The following is a 24,767-nucleotide window of genomic DNA, read 5'->3' on the forward strand; positions in this document are numbered from 1 at the left end:
ACACCACTCCAGACCTTTTTGAACACTATTATCTAGTTTTTTTCTTTAGACCCAAAGAATTCTTCTTACAGTTTGAGTTCCTTGCCTTTTTTTTGTTTACTAGTCTCCAGAACTATCACCCAGAGATGGCTCCTGGCTCCATAATATTGCAAATAAACATTTCATTACTTGGTGCAAGAATCAGCGAGAATTCCTCCAAGGAAGAGCTTGACCCCCTGCCTCTCACACGCAGCATGGAGGCAGAGGAACACACCATCACAGGTGCTCCTTTCCAGCCACCACACTGGAATAACAGACAAACGGAAACAATTTTTGAAAGTCAGAATGTCGAAAGTCAGCTATTTAAGTTACCTGCGTGGCTTTCAACTTTACTTTTATATATTGAATCACCACAGCTGCTCTTGCCTCCACAGACTGGGAATAAAGGCACCTCCAGCAGGCAAGGGCCAAGCCTTGGCATGTTTTCCAGGCTCCCCGCACTGCAGCCTGTCCACCACATCTTGGAGGTGCACATTATGGTGAGTTGAAATTACTCTCTAAACAGCTTTTCCTCCACTGGCCACAGGAGAAGTCTAAATGATGGGAGCAGAAAGATGTATCCCAATCAGTCACAGAGGAAGACAGACAATGGAGAGTGCTAAATCCACAGCTCACAAGGCCCAAACCAGTGCTTAACCACACAACTATTTTGTGTTTTTTCTGGGGTTCAGCAGGCCCAGCTCCACAGCCTATTCTCAACAGAACTACCTCTGCTGTACTCAGCCAGCACTGCCTCCTTCCACTGAATCTCAGCTCCACAGCTCCCTGCCAACCTGCACTCACCTCCCATTCATGTGTGCTTGAAGTCTCAAGCTGGCCACTTGAGGGCTGGTGTGATGGACTCAGCCTGGAGAGCATCTTATCAGTGCCCTGTGCTTATCGGGAGAGCATGGGAATGCAGAGGAGGCACTGCAGCTGCAGTCATTAGCTACAAGCTGCTTCAAAGGGAAGTGGCAGTTGTGCTGATGTTTATGGACCGACACACCCAGCCAGGAGTAACACACCAGTTGAGCTATTTATAATCCCTGATTCTCGAGTCTTAAAATAGCGCTGCTTTTATTTTTATATTTTTAGGCATACTGGCATGTTTAAGCAACTCCATTTGCAGGCTCCACATCAAACACATCACAGGCGCTCTCAGAAAATGACACTTGGGACTCAATGCCCCTCCACAGAAAGGAGAGGTGAATTTCCCTCTCTCCATCACCCCCATCTCCTTGGCAAATGTGACTAGGCCCGTTTACATATATTTACATACAGACTGTCTCTTCCAAAAGCACAAAGGAAGGGCAATGCAGGTTCTCTCTGCAAACACCCAACAGAAGCAGAACAGCAGAGGTGTTTCAGGCTGCAGTACATGGCCACATGTGTGCTGCTCTCATCAAACAGGCACCACAAAACCTCTGAAGAAGTTAATGGATCCTATAAGAAAGCAATACTGTTTGTTTGTGTTTTTCTTAAAAAACAAAGGTCAATATACAGAACTAGTCAAGCAAACCAAGGCTGCAGGTCTGAATGGAGCACTCCCTTTGGCTGCAGCACAGCCCTAGCTATTTGTTTTCTGCTCCCTGGTACCACAATGTACCTTGGTTGGCACTTCTTAATGCCTGGAGCATCCATGTGCTCTTTCTAGAACAATTACAAAATATTCAGGGCAGGAGAAAAAATTCCTTGCTTAGACAAGGCTCCAGCAGACTGCATAGGTGTCCAATGGTAAATCATTAGGTGTTTTAATTGCAGTTATTTATACCCTGGAACTTGTTATTAACATAGGAAAAACCAGAACCTATTGTTACCCAAAATTAAAGGGATTATTGTGGGACAGCAAAAGCATGGATAGCCCCAACCAGGCCACCTTGTCTTTCGGCAGTGGTGATTGTCATTGGGAGGAACATTAAACAGAGGCCAAATTTTACGGTTCTTCAGTTAAGAAGTTCAGAGGGGTGGTCCCAACATGTGAACCTCAATTTCTTTACTCAGTCTCACCCTCACCGCTCCTCTGCTGCCTCTGGCAACAGGCCTGGCATTAAGCAGGGGAGCTCTGAGGAGAGGGTATTGCAGGGGTCCAAATCCATCCTCCCTATCAGCAAAGACTTTCTGACCAAAAGGTGCACAGATAAAACATACCCTGGATTTAGCCTGGGGTTGTATAACCACCCTGTTGAAATTCAGGATTAACAGGTTATATTTTCATTTGCGAGATCATTATCTGCCCCAAGAAAGGTTTCCGATTTCACCAGCACTAATCAGGAGTCACAATGGATTTCCGGTCTCAGCAATGAGGCTTGAGAGCCTTTGTACCTTGTGGAACCAGTTTCAATTCAAATCTAACTGCCAGAGCTATCATAGCTACATGTTGAACATATTAGGGGAAAAAAATGTCACTGCCACACTACTGCAACTTATTTCTAAATCCATTTGTTACAGACACATATCTCTCTGAGCACTGAAGCATCTCATAGCTACACTCCCTTTCCAGGAATGACACCCTCAGTCTTCCCACTGGCACTAAACAATGATCCCCATTACAGTTCTGTGCCTTAAAAGAAACGTGTCAAAACTCTGTACTGGTGCCCACCCCAAGCTCTGGTTTAGGCTGTTAAGGATATCATAAAAAATAAGCAGCAAATAGGTCCAGAATAAAGAGATTAGTATGCCATGACACCCTGTGCCCCCAACAACACTGCGTGCCCTGCATCGGGCTGTGTGCTCAGCAGCATTTCCCATTGGAATGCTATCACTCAGACAGGGCATCCCAGCACAGGAGGTGCATTGGCTCAGGATACTCAAGTACTACTGATGCCGTATTTTTACCTGGGAGGCCAAACAGACTCACAGGAAGTACTATCTTTGAGGACAGATAGGTGAAAAGCTTACTGACAACTGGCTTTACCAGATAAGTAAATAAGGTCTGGGTTACAGTCTTCATGTTCTCTCACTGCCTCCACTCTCTGGACTGCATGAGTCAGTGGAACTGGAGGGAAAATATTCACAAAATTCTACAAGTTCAGGAATTAAAAAGACATCTCTGAAGCTTGCCTACGGCACTTAATACCAGCTGAAAAATTGGGTTAGCTTGACATTGCTGCAGGAGGTGAACAGAGCTGGGAAGGCTGGCTGAGTAGCAGGTGAGCAGAGCTCCTCTCTGCAGAGCAGGTGAGAACAGTGCTGCCCACAGCCTCATTGCTCCAGCACAGAAACATCTTTTAAACTTTTAAATCTGGGAATGAGAGCAATTAAGAAAACCAACTTTGTTTCCTGAACAAACATGAGGTTGAGACAGTTTGGGATTGTGAGATACATACAAATCTGCAAGTCTGGCCTGAGCAGTTTTTGAGGGCTGGAAAACTTGCAGAGTTCTCCAAGGTTTGAAAGAGTTTGCCTTGAATAATCATGGCAAGATCATTTTGGTGTCAAGGCTCTTTTACCATCACCAAACCAGCCCCAGCTGACAGTCACATAGCCTGACAGGAGGCTGGGAGAGCTCTGTAAAGGGAGCAGCAGCTCTGGAGAGCAAATCCCAAATATCTTGTAAATCCTGCTGCAGGTAGTGCCACATCACAGAGGGCTCTTTTGAAGGGTCTCCTGGTTTGTCTGCTCACACAGGATGCCATATCCTGCTGGTGATAACTCTCCTGATATGATGCCACCCAAGTCACCTGCCTGGTGCTGCCCTGCCCTGTCCCAGAAGCTTTCAGGGCATGAACTAACCAAGGAAAAAAACAACAAACCACAAGGTTACACCATTTTTTTTCTTAATACTTTCCTTTCTGCTCCCATTTGCTGCTAGGCTTGAGAAAAGAGTATAAAGACTGATAAAAATGAGTCCACAAACCTCTAATACTCTGCCCCCAATCTGAGGTGGTTTCCAGGGGCTGGAGTAGGGGCTGCCTCTGGAGTCAGCTGGGAGGAGGGAGAGGAAGCAGGGGAGGGAGAAGGGGAAAAAATGAACAGCTGCAAAGCAATTAAGCCTGCTTCCCTGCTGTACTGTCCAAAGCAGGAGACAATCTAATTCAGCCTGGTGCCTCTCTTTCTTCAGCTGTCTGGTGCCTGCCTGGGATTCAGGAAAGGGACTGTCTGACTGCCCACTTTGAGGAGCCAAAGGGGCCCTTTCCAGCCACAATTTCCAAGGGAAAGAGACCTTGGCTGGTGGCGTCTTTACTTTTCTGAGAAAAACATGCACTGAATTTAGTGGCACCAGCTTTATAACCCTCTCCTGCCCTTCCTCAGCAAACAACCAAAATGGATCTGGAGCAAGAAAATGACCCTGCTAGCTCACTGGCTCAGCACTTGTCTCTCTCTCAGCACAATGAATCAATTGGCATCCCATCATTATTGTGGTAACTGTATCTTTCACGAGCAAGATTTTATATAAAGATAGAATAGGACATTTTCTGCTCATTTCCTTCTTGTCATTCCAATCATGAACTACGGTTAAAATACAATGCATTTAAAGTCTGTAACATTTTCAAGCATGTGTTCCAGTTTCTCAGCTGAATGGCTGGGCTTTTGTTTTCTGCCCAGTAAAGGTGTGGAGAAACAGCGATAGAGGGGAGCCTGTGGTGCAGCTGGGTTAGAAACTCACATGTATAGAAGGTCATCTCATTTTCATGTTCCTAGTGTCAGGGATTACTTTAATTCCTTATTCTGGCCAACTGTTTTGGTTTATAATTCACGGCACAGGACTCCTTCCAGCCTGTCTAAGATGGTATTTGCTCTGCTATTTCTTCAGAAACTGGCAAAAAATGTTTTATTTGGAAAATGTTAGTGAGGCAGGGCAATAAAAGCCTTTTAGTAGGCAGTCAGAGGAGCTAATAGGGTCTTTTAGGAGAACAGAGTACAATCCAACTCTGCTCTCATTTATGTTTCACAATAATCTAGGCACCAGGTACATCCCTTCCCCCTAGCTTGATCAAGACAAAAATATGCAAAATGTGTCTTTTAATTGCAGCTAGACAGCATTTCATCTTATAAAATGTCTTAATACTGTTATCATAAGTAGAAAAAATAAGAAACCATAGAGAAAGTAATATTTTAGCCCACCATTCTGATAAATGCTTTATAAAGGATGAAACTGGAGGATTATTATTTAGCTCTCCATAAGCTAAAGCACAGTAACTTTATATATTGCCAACCTAGAATGGAGCAACACACTGAAGACAGAAGTTCCTTACAGACCTTATTCCACATAATGTCCCTCATGAAGGCCACAGTTCTTTTTAAAAATATAATTCATAGACATATAGATATACACCACTTATCTCGGAAAAAGTTTAGACTTTGGACTGGGCACAAAATATTCCCCCTCAATGCCAAAATTTTTTCTTATGAAAAAGTTCTTACTAAGTAGTAATTTTTAATTTCCTTAAAAAAAACCCAAACAACATAAATAAATGTTGGGGATTTTAGTCCAAGTCCTAAACTATGGAGAAACACTGATATGATATGATATAAAACCTTTTTCAGTTAAAGATTTCAGGACCATCACACAGTCTGTGGTGATGTTATCAGCATTTCTCTGTTCTTGCTGGCCTTAGGTGCTCTTAAACCTTCATATACATAAAATTCTCTGATAACAGAATGCCATTCACATTTCAGTAACAATAATTCACCTTAATGAGATAAGAACTTACATGTCAAATGACGCTACCTCTATTTGAGAGATATTAGCACACTTTGGGGAACTGTAGAATCACAAATAATGGCATCAAGAGTCAGACATTATTCCTGAAGAGCTTGTACTCCCAGTTACATCAACAGGAATTTGAGATGTGTAAGAATTGCAAAAGCAGATGTCAATCTGCAGCAAACACCACAGGTATGGGCAGTCTGCAATTTTTCCTTAAGCAAACAAGAAAAACAAGACTATTAATGAGAGAAAACAGCATTAGTTTCTAACTGCATGTATAAACAGGCATTAACACCAACTATATTCCTGAAGTGACTCATCACAGCATAAAGAAAACTTTTACAAGAGACTTCATGTTGTTTCCAGATTTCCCATTTACATTTTGTTTTAATTCTTACTTTCCCACTCGTAGCATGCGCCAATCTTCAGGTTATGGAAACTTGATGCTTAAACTGAAAACAGAATCATCAAGATTTACTCATTCAGTGAACTGGTTCTCCACTTTTCCTGTAGTCAAGTAACTAAAGCAATGTAAACACTGACCTTTTTATCAAACCCAGCCAAGATTACTCGGCGTTGTGCTGGCACAGGATGGATGCTGCTCTGGCAGGGCTGGGTCCAGGCTAGGGGAGTCAGTGGCCACTCTGACTTCAGCACTCCCCGGTTCAGCACTCAGCACTGTGCTAGCACTGAGCCAAGGACGAAAAATACAGCAAGAGTAGCTTAATTCCAGCTCTAAAGGAGCTCACTATGGAACCTAAACAGTCAAGTCAATTGCTAGAATCTGCACTTTACAACTTCGTTCTGCTCCTTTGATCATACGGAATTTTGAGCTACGACGATTAATGGACTAATAGAGGAAGTCACAGGGCATCTCTTGGGAGAGGAGGGAAAGGAGAAAAAGGTATCTCATACCCATCATGCAGCTATGCTGTTAAACACAATTCCATCTAGAAAACTAAAATGCCACTGCAGAAAGTGTGCTGAGTAGGAAAGGAGAAGGAAAAGGGGGTTGTACAAAAAAAAAAAAAGCACTCATATGATTGCTCATTCATTGCTTAAACACAGCCTTCAGAGCAACGAGGAGGGAAAACAGACCGCCTGAGTATGAGCGTCCTGTAAACTACCCTTCAACCCAGTGCTGTAACTCTTTATTCTTAATGCCAGAGTAGAGGAAATATTAAACATATTTATTATGCAAAGAGAAGCTTTCAAAAGCCCTGAGTATTTAAACACTAAGAGAAATTGATTTGTTTATGACAGGGATACAATATTACTGGTATTCCAGGGTAGTATGTCCTCATCTTGTGGGAAAGGGAAGAAGAAACACATTAACATTAGCAGCCTGCTAATGACAAAAGAGAGGGAAAAAGTGTTTTGTTAAGATTTTTTCCCCATTTGCTATTTTTATTGCTGTGCCTGAGAGGATGGGGCAGCTTTCCTTCCCATAAGGGGCAAATTTTCATTTTGCAATTGATGAATTTAAAAAACAAACACAACCGGACTTCAAATAACCCCTGACCTGATTAAAACATTAATTTATTCAAAACTTGGCAAGTTTGTAAAATGCTGGTACTAATCCCTAGAGGGAAAAAACCCCAGTATCAACAACAACAAAATCACCATAAAAGCCAAAAATAATTCAAATGTAAACTTGAGCTGAGGCAGGAATAAGTGCATCAAAGCTTCCAATTCCCTCTCTTTTTCTGCTGCACCACTAATTGCTGCCAATGACTGCTTGACCCCTTGCTGCATCCTTCTGCTGATCCACCTTCAGTCTTTCTTGAGCATACAAAGCCTAGATTCATACATGATTCACTCTGCTCTCAGAAATAATCCTGCAGTCATCCTGGAATGACCTGCCACTGTGTAAATTCAGGCATATGCGCGTGCGCGCGCGCGCGTGTGTGTGTGTGTGTGTGTGTGTGTGTGTGTATCTTTACAAGATCTAATTGTTAACATAATGTCTTAAGCTGGGACATCACACTATTCTGGCTACACCAAAGGGCTTACCCTTCTTGTGGGTCTTTCATGAATTCAGTAGTGGGGAAAAATAGCTCAGCACAGTTTGTGCATAACCTGCATTCACATCTGAATCTGTCTGAAACTGATCCTAGGAATTGCATTTTCATTAATTCAATGACAAATGTTGAAAAATTTTGCTGGTTATGCAGAGAATATTATATATACTGAAGTAATGCATTTACTACCTTTGTCCTTTAACATTCCTATATGCCAAGGGTTAAATTGTAACATGGGATTACTTCTTGTTAATGGTAGTGATTTTCAGAATTATGTACTGATAATGATGATACTTGCCTTTATGCATGCTATAAAAAGTTCAACTTTGAAATATGTAATACAGTGATTAGCCTTCAAAGTCCTAAAAAGAGCTGCTGCATTCCGATTGTGGATTTCTATAAATTATTAGTGCTGGCTGCCTGAGCACTTGAGATAGAAATGAAACACAGCCAACAAGCCAGACTGATGGGCTTCCTAAACGTATGGTTTGTTAAAACAGCTCATAACACTGCTTGGCTTTCAAACCTTAATGTTAACAGCTTTGATGGGACTACTTCTAATTCGTATTTAAGACCCATTACATCTTCCTCTAAGTAATCTTCATGAAATATCATTTGTTCTGGGGGGGGCATTTGCCATCCAGTATCTCTGTAATGGCCGTTAATTCACACCGCTTTTCTTGTTCCTGTATTAATCAGCAAACTGTGAATCATCCCAGTGTTTCCAGACTGACAGATGTATGAGAGAATCACCAAAGCCAGTTCAGTTTCTCTCCCCATTCAGTCCCACAGACAGTATCAGTTCCTGTTTACAGCCACGGCCTTGTTTTCCCCCACCCCCACACTGAAATTTCTCCAAAATGCCCAAAGGGGAAAAAAACCCAAAAACAAAAAAACAAGGAAACCCACCGACTTCATTTTACCAGTAAAGTTATTTCTAGATATTGCATCTGAATCAAAACATGTTTGTACTTAGAGCTGGTGTGCAGCTCTCACTGCAGCCGGGCAGGAGCGACAGAGAACAGGGAGGCAAAGGGGCTGCTGCTGTCACCCTGCCTTGCCGGAGCGCCGGCTGGAGCCAGGCACGGCATTAACAGCATTCAGGGACTCTCCTACCCACTTGTTTGCCTTTACTCTGTTTGTTAAATTGGACTTTGGTTCTGCGCATATTTTTCCCTTGTGAAGTGCAGATATAATTTTAGATTCTGACAAGACAATACTAGGTAAGAAAGCACTCCAAAAATCAAGCATAGATACCATGCTCTAACAGTATCTGTGGAAAGTATTTAAATTATTTATTAATTTTAAATTATTTATTTCATTATTGCATTATAATATTATTTTATTATATATAACATATTGTGCCACTATATATTATTTATTAATTTATTATTGATTAATTATTTTATAATTTAGGCAGCGATAAGTAGAGTATGGTTTTAGGGAAGTGAGCATATTTTCCAAAAGCCAGGCTTACTTTTAGTTCAACACAAGCTCCCCAAACTGTCATTTGCTAAGAAAGAGACAGAAAATATAGACAACGTACAATCCTACCTTCCAAAAACGTGGGAAAAATGGAATGATGTTCTGATATTAATGGGTATTTATAGCACAGAAATAAGTTGAGTGTACAACAGGGTAATGGAAACCATTTCCTTGTTGCTATTCCTCAGCACGCTGGGCCATGAACATACCTTTGCAATGTAAGAATTCCAGGTGTTCCGACTTGTAATTGAAGATGTACCTTACCCATCACTAACCACTCTATAAGTTGTTATTTTTAAGAATGATACACAGAAGGAAGTTATGGCATTCATCCTGAAGCCAAGCTCCCAGGATGTTTAAAACTTCATTGTATCTAACAGCAAATAGTTGAGAAAGTTGAGAAAATATGTTCAAAATCTTTTGCTCAATTGATTTTAATTAAACATTTCTGCATATGTATTTTTTTTCCCTAATCTGTGATAATAAAGAAAAGCAAAATGGAGTATGTGGGGGGAGAAAAAAAAGGCAAGAAAATCTGCAGATAGGGCCTGATTCAGCTGATGTTTAGCCCAGAACACTTGTGAACTGCTACCAAGCTGCCTGGAAAACCTGAGAGGAACTGTCCACCTGGGTTGGCAGGGTCAGAGGGGTTCAGGTACAACTGGAGAATCAGACATTTTTCAGCATGATAGTACCACTTTCTCTACACCTTTGGGAGATGAGGTTGTTTCCTATCCTGTACTGCAGAGTGGAAGGAAGCAATTGTCTGTTGCTTAGAGCTGAAAACCACAAAAGCAAGGGGTTTTCAGAGGTCACACAGAATCCCCACACCATGGCTCCCCCTCCTCTGTTCACCCTCAGCTCTGCGGCCGTGCCTGGCCTGGAGCAGGGACACAGCCTTGACACACAGCCCCCACCTTGAGCACCTAGAAACACTGCAAGCAGCCTGTCAGGCTGAAATGCAGCACCTTGCTCTAAATTTCTCTATGGTCACATTTCCCTCTATATGTCCACAGCACATGAGCACAACTTCCTCTTTCTCCACCCTGGACAACTCTCCCTCAGCCCTGCAGACATCACTTCATTGTCCTGCACAGAATGAAGAGAAGGACTTCCCTGAATGCCTCCAGCACCCCTCACTGGTGTTTACAGCACCTCCTGAGACTTTTTTCTTTCCAAATGGATTTCAATTTGTCCAGTGTGAGATTCCCATAGAGTTGTCCATGTCCTAAATGCTCAATTGCTGACAGAATATCTTCCATTTTATTAAACAGATTGCAAACAAGGGAAAGACCTGTCTGGATTGAGGAAAGTGCTGCAGCTTTGGTGTAGTGTCCACATTTATTTCAGATCCAGAAGGGGGTGGTATCCAAGAGTGCTTTCAGCACGAGAGCTAAAACTGGAAGGAATTATGAGTGCATTAGGCAGAGCTGTTGGAAACATCAGGGCCTGCAAACATCTTGAAATACAAGCGAAAGAAGTGGGAAGTGGGAAGGTTAAGACATGGCCACAAAGACTCCACTACAACAAGGAGAATGCTTTGAAATACCCAAAATGGAACACAAGAAGACAATACATGCAATTGAAAAACACCCTGTGAAAGAGCAATGAGCTCAGAAGATCAGATGTGAATTAAGGTTTTTTAATCTTGATTACTATGCTTCTGAAAATACTGTATACATTTTGAGGCCAAACACCCCATTTTGTTCCACAAGTTTACTTCTTACTTTCCAAAACTTATCTGACATTATTTATTCACAGGGGAGGGAAGGGAGAATATGGCAGATGATAGCTTCAGTTGAGCTCCTCTCAGACTCTCTTGAGAACAGAAAATCTCCAAGTTTGAAAATAATAATAATAATAATAATAATAATAATAATAATAATAAATATATATAAAATCAGAAATGACTATTCAAGAAGATGTTTTTTACATCTGCAGAGATGTCAAACCCTGGTGATGTGGTTAGATAGGGAAAGCTGATCTGAAGATGTTGCGGTGTATGGGAAGATAGGGCCCCTGTTTCTCCAAAGTTCTATAACCCATAATGTCATGGTGATGACGTAATCATAACTCGGTCATATAAAACCTTGCACACCGGAAATAAATGCTCTTCACCATCCACCACATTGGTGTCAGCGTGTGATTAGCCCGACAGGCCTGTAAGTTTAGCCGTCGTGTCACTCACGAACCGGGTCGCTACACCTCATTCCGAGGCAGCATAGTGGTGCCAAAACCTGGGACCGCTCCCCGACACGTGGGTACAAGCGGCCGGATTTCGGGAGTCTCGCCAGACGCTGAGGGACGGCTGGAGCGGCGGGACCGACTTCAGCAGGGAGGACGCTCCCGTACTGCCATGATGCAGTCGCTCGGCAAGGTAGTTTCGCAGCTGCATAAGCAGTGGGGTATTAACTGCAAATCAAATGATTTTGAATGCGTGGTTGTCAGATTACTAGAATCATGTGTTATTGATGATCCCGTAGATATTATTCTCCCAGATTGCTGGGATAGGTGTACTGAGGCGCTCACGAATGACATGTTGTGCTTCAAGTCCAGCAAGTGCCTTAAAAGCTGGGCGAGAGTTACGCAAACGCTGCGAAAAGCGCTTCAAGAGCAGGAGACTTGGAAGGCAGCTCAAAGCTGTTTAAAGGTTACACCACGGGTGGGGGGGTTGGAGCTGCCACTCAGACCACGTTTGCTGACTGCTGCACCAATTCTAACTGGCCATCCAATGATAACAGGCGACCCGAGTCGCTGTCCCACCTGCCCGGCTCTAACGGGGGTTTGGCCGTGGAACATAATCTGATGCTGGGGGATACCGATGCCGTGGAGCCACGGGGAGCGCCTGACACCGCGGGCCCTGAAGATGTCGGGGAAAGGCCTCCGCCATACGCGCCGCGAAATGGCGCCAGGGTGAGGAGCAAGGGGCGGAGCGAAGGGTGCCTAACGCGCATTGACATACGCGGTCAAGAGTTGAAGTCAGTGCTGTTTGTGTGCCTGGGAAACATCTGTCACTCTCCAATAGCTGAAGCAGTTTTCAGAAAACTCGTAACTGACGAGAAGCTTGAACGTAAGTGGAGGATAGACAGTACAGCAACATCTGCCTATGAAATAGGAAGCCCTCCTGACTATCGAGGACAGAACTGCATGAAGAAGCATGGCATTACCATGAACCATATTGCCTGGCAGATTACTAAAGAGGATTTCCAGACCTTTGATCATATAGTTTGTATGGATGAGAGCAATCTAAGAGATTTGAACAGGAAACGTAACCAAGTTAAAGACTGCAAGGCCAAAATTGAGCTACTTGGAACTTAGGATACACAGAAACAGCTTATTATTGAAGATCTAAAGGTCCCTGATTCGATCCCAAGTTTCAACAGAGCTACAACAAAGACTTGAACAGTGTAGCCAACAACGCTCTCAACAGAACTGGTTCAGTTCAATGTTCAACCAATCCCCATGGATTATTACCCTTATTTCCACGTTAGCAGGACCAGTTATCATTGTTGTGTTCGTACTTATTTTTGGTCCTTGTCTCCTTAATAAGTTAGCCCAGTTTATAAAAACCCGTTTAGATAAGGTTGACATTTTATATTTAGAACAGAGACAGTTAACCTGAGTTTGCATGATAGTTCGTACTAACACACCGCAGTTACCTTTAATGTTCATTACTAACCAGTTCACAGTTTGTTGTTAATTACATAAGTCATTCTGTTATAAAGTTCTGTTCATGGAGAGGGGGGGAGATGATGTGGTTAGATAGGGAAAGCAGATCTGAAGATCTCACGGTGTATGGGAAGATAGGGCCCCTGTTTCTCCAAAGTTCTATAACCCATAATGTCATGGTGATGACGTAATCATAACTTGGTCATATAAAACCTTGCACACCGGAAAGAAATGCTCTTCACCATCCACCACATTGGTGTCAGCGTATGATTAGACCAACAGGCCTGGAAGTTTAGCCGTCATGTCACTCACGAACCGGGTCACTACACCTCATTCTGAGGTAGCACCCTGGGCTCAGCCTTATTGCTGTCTATAATCCAGATTCATCACCAGCTTCCTTTACTCCCCTATTCAAAGGCCCTTAATTTCAAGGCACTTCAAAAAGCTCTCCATCCCTCAAAGGCTTTGCTTTGGTATTGTGTTACCATTGCCCTTTGAAATCAAATCTGGTCTTCTCCTCACAGCATTGGTGAAAGAAAAAAAAAGGTAGTCTTTTAAAAACTTGGTTCTTGAGAAAAAAGTAAAGGAAAAGAGAGGAAAGGGAAAGTGAGAGGGAAAAGGGAAAAGAGAAGAGAGGAAAGAGAAAAGAGAAAAGAGAGAGAAGGGAGAGAGAGAAGAGAAAAGAGAAGAGTAGAGAAAAGGGAAGGTGCGGGTAGGGAAGGTGCGAGTAGGTGTGGGTAGGGGAAGGGAGGTGAGGGGAGGGAAGGGGAGGGGAGGGGAGGCACCAGCAGGACTTCATTCAAAAATTTTTAATAAATTATTTTAAAAGTAAGTTTGATACCTGTTACCACTGAAGATCAATAGATCACGCGGACACAGGTTGAGGTGTGGTGCAAGAAAGAGCAGAGTTTATTTTTCCTCACAGGATTTATAGGCTTCTTACCATGGCCAGGGATTGGATGGTCAGGATAACACTTTCTCACTGCACTGGCTATGAGAGATGCCCATCACAAGACATGTAACAGAAAGAATGTACACATATCTATGTTTACAGTTACTGTCCTGGGAAAGTCCTTAGAAAACCATGTCAGGAAGCTCAGAAGCTGAGCTTTCAGGGTGACAGATACCTGAAGAAAAAGGGTATTGAAAAAGGGGATTGAAACTGCAGATGAAATCTGGCCAGTACTTTTGGTTTTATTAATAATGCATGATACTCTTATTGTTTTATGTATTAGGAAGATGCCTTGTGACATCTTGGAAATCCCAAATAAAACATTATTTTCCCCTTTACTTGCAGGAGGACTGTATGCACTCAGATGATGCAGGTTGTGTTTTTTGCTTTTCCAAACTTCTCATCAACCTGCATCAGAGCTTATAAAGTGCTGCTGAGTCAGAACAGTCTCACTTAAGAGTCACAGTGCACTGACTTTTCACAGGCAGAAATAACTTCCCATAATATACAGCACCCAGAAGTCAGGCCATGGTATTATCATTTCTCTGTATTGATAAAAGCTGTATTTTGTATTCCATTATAATTATTTAACCTTTGATATCTAACCTCTGGGTCAGTTTGCTCTTTATGCATTCTTATGCATTTCTTCTCCAGTTTTGTTTCTATATTTAGAAAACTTATGCTCTGAAAGAAGATTTTTAAATTGTTTTTTAAAAAGTATTTTTAATCTAGCTCAGAAGTTGTGGTGTTTCTCTGTAACCTATCCTTCCAACTCAGGTAACATTTTGCTGCTTTTACCACAGTCAAAAAAATACTTCACTTTTCAAAGTGTATTTTAGTCTTCAGTGTGTTCTTTATCACATATGCAGTCCATATGTAATAAAAATACAGCCACTTTTACTGGAAATAATACTAGTTTACTCTCTGTCTTTTGTAATTTTTCCCTCTATCAGTATTTTTGGCAATGGAGATTAAACAAATATACCCTTTGCTGACAATCCAGTGTACAACTCTCTGGATGTCAGGAGGAATGCAGAGTTCTAAAAATAGCACATTTGGTTCCTATGGTGCAAATGAAGCTCAGAGACACAGTGTGTCATGTCCCTCCCAGACAATGGCTGTTCATCACCTACATCCCCCCGGCAAAACAACCTTTTCAGCTGTGTTTTGGTTCTCAGCATTTCACACACAGAGCAGTCAGTGGGCAATCTTGTCCTCCTCCCTGAGACTCCCAAGTATTAACCCATATCATCTTGGGCTTGGAAAAGAAATAGCTACCCAAAGGGTTTATTGTATTCCAGCCTGACTTAAACTGTGAATATCACCGGTTTTTCTACCTTCAGGGAGGAGAGGATCCCTCCTTCCCCTGCACAGAACCCTCTGTCTGTTCTTACACTGGAGGGACTGACAGAAGAGCTCTTCTGGAAGTGGGGTGTTGTACCAGCATTGCTGAAGGCAGATTTGGACCCAGCGTATCTGACATTCCAGAACTTGCAGGAAATCTGCAAGTACAAACTCTATTTAGACATGAAAATCAGGGAGATGCCCAACTATTCAACCTGTCTGGGCAAATCCAGCTTTTTGTGCGCACAGAAACAGCCAATAAAGTTAAGTGGTGAAGCTTTACCCCTGAAAACAGTGTGTGACAGTTCTGTGATTAACCCTGGCATTTACTACTATCTTTATATTGGGGATTTACGAGTCCATTATAAGTTTGAGTATAATTTCACTCACAGGCATCGGCCCTACCAGAATAAAATGAAAACCTGCCCATAGCCAGAGAGCAGTGTTAGCCCCACCAGGCTTTGTGCTATCACAAATGCAAACTGTCAGTGCCTCAATCAATACCCATGTATGCTCAACAATAAAGACATAGTGCTTCAGACTGGGGGGAGATTAACCCTATCAGATTCAGCAGCTGTTCAGAAAAGACAGGATCTGGGACACAAACTGATTACACTTAAAAGATATCTCACTAACTATAAAAACGGTAGAGCTGTGAGGCATCAGCAGTAACCCCACTTTTGGAATGTGGAGCGTTTGCTTTAATACACAGTGAAACAACAGCAAAATGCTCACTCTGGGTCTATGGCTGCTGCTCTCTTCCCCATGTTGCTGTGCCTGCTACAAGGATCAAATTTCATGGTTTATTGTTCTCCCTCCAACTGGCCACCATCCACATTCTTCTTCTGTACAAAGCTGCACCTCTTGCTTCAAAGAAGAGAGAACTATGCCTTCTTTTTATAAATTTTAGTCACATTTGCAAACACACAGAGTAAGGGGATAACTTTTAGGCACTAAACAACATTTCAGGGAATGCTGTTATTTTTCTCGGAGTAGATTTATTTGAATGAGGCTAAAAAGAGGAAAATTTCCACCAGAAATTTACTAATTTTTGAGATGCAGAAGTTGTCTCCCCTGTCTTCTGAATCGTTAACATTGTGCCTTTTAATTAAACAACTGCTCCATGCTTGCAGAGTCCTATTCATCACCTACCTCAGGAGGGAATTGGCACCGAAATTCTGCAAAACAAATTCAGCTCAGGATACGCTGCTGGAAATCAAAACCACAGACACTGGGGCTACTTCACTCTGATGGAGTAAAATTGGTACAGAGCAGGTGGGGTCCAAAATTCAGTAACAATCTCTCAATGTAAATAAGAAATCTATTGCAGACAAATAACAGATCTCCATGCTAGATTCCAAGAAACTTAGTATCTCAGATTCAAGGATTCCTACACAGAATAATTTTTCTATGCAATCTTTCTTTTAATTCAGCACTCAGGATACATTTTCTTCTAGGAGATTTGCAGTAAAGTTGTCAAAACCTAACAAAATGCTCCACTCTTGAACATCCACCATCTTTCTTCAGCAGCTCAACAGACTGTAAAACTGAAGTACTGTCATCTGGTGTGTAATTATTGTAATAAGTGTTCCCTGTAAAATGAAGGAGGCACCATAAGCTTACCTAACAAGTCTGAAAATGTAAAATGCTCATCACCCATAATCATTGTCTTAACTGTCCTTGATCTTTACTGATAGCAGCAATATTATTAATAATTCTCTCTCTGACAGTGAGAATCAGCTGAAAATGCAGGCAGAGCACCAGGAAAGTTGCTCAAAGAAGGAATATTTTTGCCAATTAGACAGACTCATTTCAGGATTTTTTTTTGTGTCTAATCAGTGATGCAAGGGGTTCAGAGGTATAAGATTAAAATGCAAGGCAGGGAAAACTGGGGCATAGAAACTTCAGGAATCCAACAAGGATGCTCCAACTTCACAGACTCAGTGGTGAAGCCAAAATAAAAACCTCAAAGTTTGTGGACATACGATCAAAAGCAATCATGTCACTGTGGTTAACAATTTATTAGTCCTCATCTAAGATGCAAGAAAACACTATGAATGTATTCTTCACCCACACCTGCCTCCAGCATAAAACTGGTGGGCAGTAATTCATGGAACTGCTGCACTTTGCTCCCTTTCAATTGTATGTTTATCCACAGGCCTGCATCCCAAGCCAGCAAGACTCTCTACTCTGTTTAATCTGGGTCCCGCCAAACACAAGCAAGGTCCTCATGTGCTTGAAGCAACAAACTGCTCTATCTTCGTTGAATAAGGCATCCTTCACTGGAAACCCCTTAAAGAGCACTAGATGTGCCCCATTGTTACATGTTCTACACCTGCATAAGCAAATTCAATGAGTCACCAGCTCCCTGCCACGTATTTTAGGCTGCTGCATGAAATAAGGGAGAATGAAGTGTTGGAACTTGGAAAAGAATGAGTTGATCCTGAAGAGGCACAGTGGCAATGCTTTACTTACTTACTCACTGACTTACCACTCAGAAGCTGATATTTAGTAACTATCCCCTATTTCTCACTATCATAGGACATTATGATATTTAGTTGAACCAGCGTTACACCAAGATTGATGAAACCCCCCTCCTTAAGAACCAGTCACTTTTCAGGGAAGAAGAGAAAGAAGACCTGGCTCTGGAGTGCATTTGACACTTCAGCTCTCAAGCAGACCCCAGTAGAATTTAGATCAGTCTCTGCTTTGCTGGGAGAGAAGTGTCTCTCTCAGTCCTCCCGAAGCTGCTGATGGAGTGACTGTGTGCACAACTAAGCAGCTTGGAGGAGTCTGCTTACAAAGTGTTGGTGCAGCCTAACAAAGCCCTTGGTTTGGTGGTGAGATTCAGTGTTTCCCACTATTCTTCTAAACAAAAAGATGTTTATTCCTCACAGCCAGGCTGCTCTCAAACCCAGTCCCTGAGCCCTTCCCTGCTCCCAGGACCCTGTTCACAGTACATCTCTCTGATCTGGGGTAGTAGCAGATTCACACCTCTCAATGAGTCTTAGTCTCGCTGGACAGAAACCAGAGCTGTGCCTCACTTTTGCTAGCTGCATTTTTGCACTTACCAGCTCAATTGGTATCTCCATGGGTGGGGAATGGCCCTCATCCAAAGCAGGGAATGGCTTCTGGCAAATGCTAGAAACAGGTATTTCAAGTCTGCCTCTTTGCTATTCAGGAGCTGTACTGTTTGACCTGCTGTCCATGAAGGACACACTAGCTTCACTTCTCACCCCACCTGATCTTTTCTAGCCTCAGAAACATAACACAGAGATGAATTTGTTGAAGGGCACTAAGGTAAAAAGAAGATATTCCCTCTGAAAGGATAACATGAAACATGCAACTAAACTATCTCTGGACCTTATTATATCAGCTAAAAGAGACTATCACCTATACATGTAAAAAAATTATTTTAAAACAGCACAAAGTTCTCCACCAGGCTACAACAGGCAATGCATGGTGAATTACAGCACATTTTTAGTTGAAAAAATAAATAAATTTATTCTGATAACACCAGAGGTTGTTATTGCTTTGTCCATGTATGCACTATGCACACCTCAGAAATTCAGTGACGTTGCATTTGAAACACAAATAGAAAAGCAAAAGTAAGAAAATAAATTACTCAGTATTTTCACATAAGCCATGTAAGACAGAAGAGAGGTTCTCACCTGTCTGCTTTGAGATAGCAGTGTGGCAGCTTGCATCTGTCTCTGCATCTGATGTGGCTGCATCAACTGTCGGAACTGCTGCTGGAGAAACTGGCTGTTGTTGGTCTGCTGGGACTGCTGCGTGGCTGAAGACTGCTGCTGCTGCTGCTGCTGCTGTTGCTGCTGCTGCTGCTGCTGCTGCTGCTGCTGCTGCTGCTGCTGGAGATAGTGAATGAGGGACTGCTGTCCTTGTCCTGCTGTCAGAGGGGACATTTTTTGAGTAGCTGACTCCGAAGCAAAGTGAGACAGTGGTTTGGTGTTGTTGAAAGAAAACTGGTCTTGGCTAACAGAGCTCTCATTCAGCAGACCTGGCTGTAAGCTACTGGATGGTTGTTGCATAATTATGTTCATATTTTTGGTCTGGTTTGTAGTCATTGATTTAAAAAGTGAGTTCTGCATACTTGTGGGGTTGCTGCTGGAAGTGATGTTAGAGATTAATGTACCTTGAGGACTGAAGGGCTGTTGATGCAGAGCAGGGCTTGACAGCTTTTCTGGCCTGTATGGTGGAGAAGGTCCAGTATTTGTGGAGGCTATGCTGGCAACCAAGTTGTTCTGTGGGCTTTTAATGCTGCTGGCTGGCAAGCTGGCTGATGTCAGAGCAGGTAGCATGGAGCTCTGAGGACTGAAGGGCTGCTGGCTCAGAGCTGGACTGGAGAGCTTCTCAGAGCTGTAAGGGGGAGATGGGCCATTGGATGGGGTGCTGCTGGAAGTCATGCTTGAAAGCAGAGTGTTTTGAGGACTCTGAATGTTGTTTCCTGGTAAATTATTAGCAGGCATGCCAGACACCATAACATTTTGAGGACTGAAAGGTTGATGATGTGGGGATGATCCTGCCCTGTAAGGCGGGGAGAGACCAGGAGGAGACACAGTTGTCCAGCTGGGACCCTGTACTTGTTGCTTGGTACCAGACACCTGCTTGCTGGCTGCCAGCTGCTTTAGCTGCTGAGCATGCCAGTTGGAGCCAGGCATGTTGGGCAAGGGTACTGGGAGCATCGGTGGAGGCTGACTTTTGTTCTGAGCTGCTGTAGAGATGGGTGATGCAGCAGGTTTGTTTGAGGGAGGAACTTGGAAGTTAGCTCCAGCAGATGATGGTCTCATCTGAGGGGATCCTCCACTGGTTGGATTGCAGCCTGGAGAAAAATCTTTGCTAGCAACATGGTTCTCCAGGTGGGAAGTCTGTGGGGAGGACTTTGGAGTGGTACTTATGTTTGGTTGGGAATGACTCAGACCAAGAGGATCTTCAGCTTTGCTGCACAAAATCTTCTCCAGATCCAGGTCATTAGGAGAAGGATCAGGCATTTTGGTCAGCTCTTCCAATAGATCTTGCAGCTCTTGGTCCACAGACTGTAAGCTGTTTCCTTTCTCATCATAATGGACAATGTTGTTGGTTTGCCCTCCTATTGACCCCTTCTGATTTATTTCTGTGTTGGATGGCACTGTGAATGGGGAGCCAATGCCACCACCATTCATGTGATTGTTTTCAAGGAGCACTGGGTGCCCTGTGACTCCCAGGGAAGACGTGTTATGACCAGTGGAGAATGAAGAACTTTGCATTTCTGGACATGCCATGCTGGGACTGGCACCTTGGCCCATGGTGAGATTTACATCATCAAGACAAAGTCTTTTACTGTCATTTGGGAAAGTGACATCAGGCACACCATTGGAAGCAGGAGAGCTATCATCTTCCAGTTTTCTTTTAATGGATCCCTGTAACTGTGAAAATATAAAAGGAAGTAGAAAGGATCCATTATTGACCATACTATTATGACATGCACTGAAGCTCCATACTACCATACTGGGTTGGAGATAAAGAAAACTAAATCATACAATTAAAAACCCAACCATGAGAGACAAATTCAATCAGGATTTAAATGTGTTCAACTTCACTGAAATCAAAAGAGTTATAGTCAGACAAAGGCTAAATCTCATGAGCTGTCTTTAAAACAGATGTTAAAGCTACAAAATACTGCCTGTCACGTGAAGTGTAATAGAAGTTTTTAAAATAGTTTCTGGTTGCATTTCAATTAAGGCATTATACTCCCTGTATAACAAGCATGTCAACATTTTTATGGTAGCATTTTTTAGGTCTAAATAGCAAATCTGAATGAAACCCTGGACTGAATTTAGTTGCCTTCTGCCAGTGACTCAGATTAAATTCAGACCAGAGACAATTACATTCTTTATAGGCCAAACATCTGAAATAACTAGCATACTTTCTAAACAAACAAAAACAAAACACATTCTCAGCTATCTGTCAAAACAGACTTTCAAACTTCCTAATCAGAGATGTTTTAAATTCCAGAAAGAGCAAGTAACAGCTAAACTTTTCAATTTTTGTTTATTCTTCTATGTCTAAGGCATTGTGATCTTCATTCTTTTGAAGAATTACCACTCATTCATAAAAATAGACATTTTACAAAATACAATTATATAATTATCTTGATCTACAAGAAATGACGGGGCTGTAAATTCACAAATCTTAGGGAAAAGAAACCTGCCTTCTACATATAAAGGAAGTGAAACTGAAAACAATGCTTCTCATGCTATTTCAGCATATGGCAATCTCTTCCACATAAAATCATCTGTGGCTTTCAATTTTAACAAGTATGACCTGTATGTCTCAGGATTAATCAGACCTTAACATTGCTTAACATTGCTTCAAGTTAAGGGAAATAAGCATTATGACCTTGTTTATCAATAGAGGGAAGCAGTATATAAAAAAGTATCTGATCAGCAATGGGAAAACCAAAGAACACTGGCTCCTCTAAGCCAGCTCCCAGTAAAGCCTCTCTGAGCTCTGGGCTACAAATCCAAGTGCTTCTTGCATAAAGACACTGCTTTTATGTAGTGCTATTAAAAAAATCCCATCTAATACTAGGTCACATAACCAGAAAAGTCCCCCCACCAATCTCAGCATAACCAGACCCATACTAAGGCTATGCTGACCATATGACCAACTTCTGAATTTTACACTAATTTTTAAACACATCAGTTATGCCTCAGTCACTGCACATACAACTGCAGCACATCAGTGCTCTCAGACAACAGTGTCACAGTGCTGTCACTACAGGATGTGTGAAGACTGCAGGGCACAGGGTGGGCACTATGTGCAGCTCCTTCTACGCTGCAAACAGATGATGTCCACCCCTAAATTCAGTCCATCTTCATTCAATCATCCACAAACGTGTATGGCTCTGGCCTGGGAACATGGCAAGGCTGCCTGGTGGCTCACTCAGATGGTCTCACACCAGTGCCCTCTCATTGCTTATTTCTAAATTGTGGGCAGAGGGACAATGGATTGTGCCTACCGTTGCTGAGGGTGTAGATGCAATTTGGGATTAGTATCAGACATCACCATGCTGGTATCCAGTTTACAGAGACATTTGGAAGAGAGTGACAGGATACAAGCTAGTTGTCTGTGATCATCATGGCAAGTCTGCAGACTACAATGAGCTGCTGAGCAGCTTTTTAGGACATGCTCATCTACCCTCCATCACCAGACACAGCAGCTTTGGCATTGTGGCAGAGACCTTTTCACATGAGTATTTTCCTTTTACTCCCCAAGAGTTGTCCCTTACAGATTTATTAGTGCTTGTCTCTGGTGATCTCCAGTCATACTGCTTTAACATGGGCTGTGCTCAAAAACCACAGGTGGGGAGAACTGAGGAGAGCTGCTTCCAGTGCACATTATCTGGTTACCTGAGAGTCTCTTTGGACAGCAGTGTCTGTGCTGGGCTAGGATTGCTGCTCTGTGAGAGACTGTCCCAGTGTCACAGCCAGACACTGCTGCACCACCAGACATTTGCTAATGATAATTGAAAAATTTGCTTAGCTTTAGGAGATGGAACCAGGTCTAAATCTTCTCCCAAGTGTTAGTCTAATGATGGATGAAATTGTTTTCCTTCATTTTCTCTGCAAAAATTAAGCCAGAGTTACATGTTTCAACAGATGTTGCCCTGCGTATGCTGAAACATGTTGGTAGAGCATAACTATATATATTTAAAACTCAGACATGTATAGAGAGTATTTACAAGGGCTTCAGACATCCAAAACAAACAGAGTGTGCTCCCTAGTTGCACCCTGGGAACCTCCAGGCAGGAAGTTGTGGGGGATCTCCCACCCTTGGCCAGCTTACATGCTGGCGTGCATGACCTTGCCAGCTCTTCCTTTGCCATAAGACATTCCTATGCCCTGAGTTACTCGGGAAAAATGGGGGCTTGCTAAACACTCTGAAAAATAGTTTTTTAACTGTTGCACTGGGGAATAAATGTGATGGAAAAACAAAACTTAATTTCCTTAGACTGTTACTAAATATAAACAGATAAAGTAAGACCATAGCTTTCCGATGGCACAGGTATTCCAAAACTTGAACAGGACTTTTAAATAGTATGCTTAGCCCTCCAGAGAAGATTTGTTGCAAGAGAGGCAGTGAAATTAGCTGGGTATCATGTTCTCTTGAAAAGCAAGATTCCTGTTTCCTGGGTGAGTATTTGCATAAGTACCATAAAATCCAGAAGACTGATTTCTCCCAGTGCAGGCAGGTATAACTCCACAGAACTTAGTAACATTGCTTTTGTTTAAATTTGTTTAGATTTGACTACAGCCCCAAACTTGAGAGAGAAAGATACGCTCCTTAAAACAACTAAACAAATAATAGAATAATTTTGGTTAAAAGGGGCATTTGGGTGCCATCATACTTCTGCTTCAAGCACATCACCAATGTAAAAGATAGACGATAGTGACCAGGCACTTAAGTATGAAGTTTCCATTATAAACAGAAATCCCTCCTTGCTCTGGCTGAGAGGTTGTTTTCTGTGTTCCCCACTGACACCTCAGTGGTTGTTATACCCACACAGCATGCTCTGGGCTGGTGCTGGCTGTGAGGAGCCTCAACTCAGTCACTTCTCTCCATGCACATCCTCCTGCGGCAGCCCCTGATCAATGCAGGGGACAGTAACACAATTTCATTTTACTGGGACCCTGCCAGGCTCAGACACGCCAACCACAGTGGTAGCAGGAGAGCATCAATAAGGCACTACAACTTTTAGGACCGGGAGGTCCTCACCTCAAGTAATTCAAGAAGCTGTTTGTTCCAGAACAGTCATCTAGTACTCCCAGACACTGCAAGACTATCTCTTTGAAGCCTACCTATGTTTTTCTGGACTCTTCCTTACCAAAAATATTTTTACTGCCCACTTCCTTCATCTGGTTCCAGATTCTCCATGAAGGATGCAATTTATTCCAGCCTTTTCTCCTCTTTTTTTTTACACGATTTGACAAAATCAACAGAAAAGAGAAGAACAGCAAAGCATGTTCTTCCCCCTTCTCTGCTGATTAGTATATTGGGCAGCTTTGCTTCAAACTGAATACCTGAGAAGTGAATGGAAATATTTTAGAAATGCATCACTCACACACACACACACACACACACACACACTCTCCTAAGCGAGACCTATCTGCCCATCAGCCCAAAATGTTTCTATCTGTTCTCACAACAACAATCATGCAATGAGAAATGGAACTGGCAATTTTCCATTTAAAACAAGAAAACATCACTATTTTTTTCTCCCATTCCTTAAATTGACAGAATGTTTTGTGCTTTCTATTGCCCATTTATCCACACTCTGGATAGATTTTATTGTCCTGCTAATGTTTAGGGACAGTTGGTGAAAAAGAAGTGAAAATGTGCCCGCATGTTTAAAGGCTGGAAAGTGGATGCGATATATAATGTTACCTTTTAAATAGAAGCAGTTACTTGCAGACCCTCTGTGTTGGGTAGTAGGCTAGCTTGTACATGAACAGCAAACCCCAAATGCTCCTAGGCAACAATTCCACTCCAGTACAGCAAGACCTGGCACTGCAGTAAGTGCATTTAGCACATCTGTAGGTTTCTGTTTGTGCATGCTGGCTGCAGTTTG

The 24,767-nt window shown here is 42.5% G+C and overlaps 1 protein-coding gene across 2 annotated transcripts in view; it reads right to left on the bottom strand.

Annotated features, from left to right (window-relative positions):
- MAMLD1 (mastermind like domain containing 1) overlaps positions 1-24,767 on the bottom strand; it is an 83,582-nt gene that overhangs the window by 16,151 nt on the left and 42,664 nt on the right. For both annotated transcript variants that reach the window (XM_015626068.3, XM_015626069.3), the window contains one exon: positions 18,811-20,562. In XM_015626068.3, the coding sequence (XP_015481554.1) occupies positions 18,811-20,562 (1,752 nt within the window). The remainder of the gene's footprint in view (positions 1-18,810; positions 20,563-24,767) is intronic.

This window comes from Parus major, chromosome 4A (assembly GCF_001522545.3).
Source record: "Parus major isolate Abel chromosome 4A, Parus_major1.1, whole genome shotgun sequence".
Lineage (NCBI taxonomy): Eukaryota > Metazoa > Chordata > Aves > Passeriformes > Paridae > Parus > Parus major.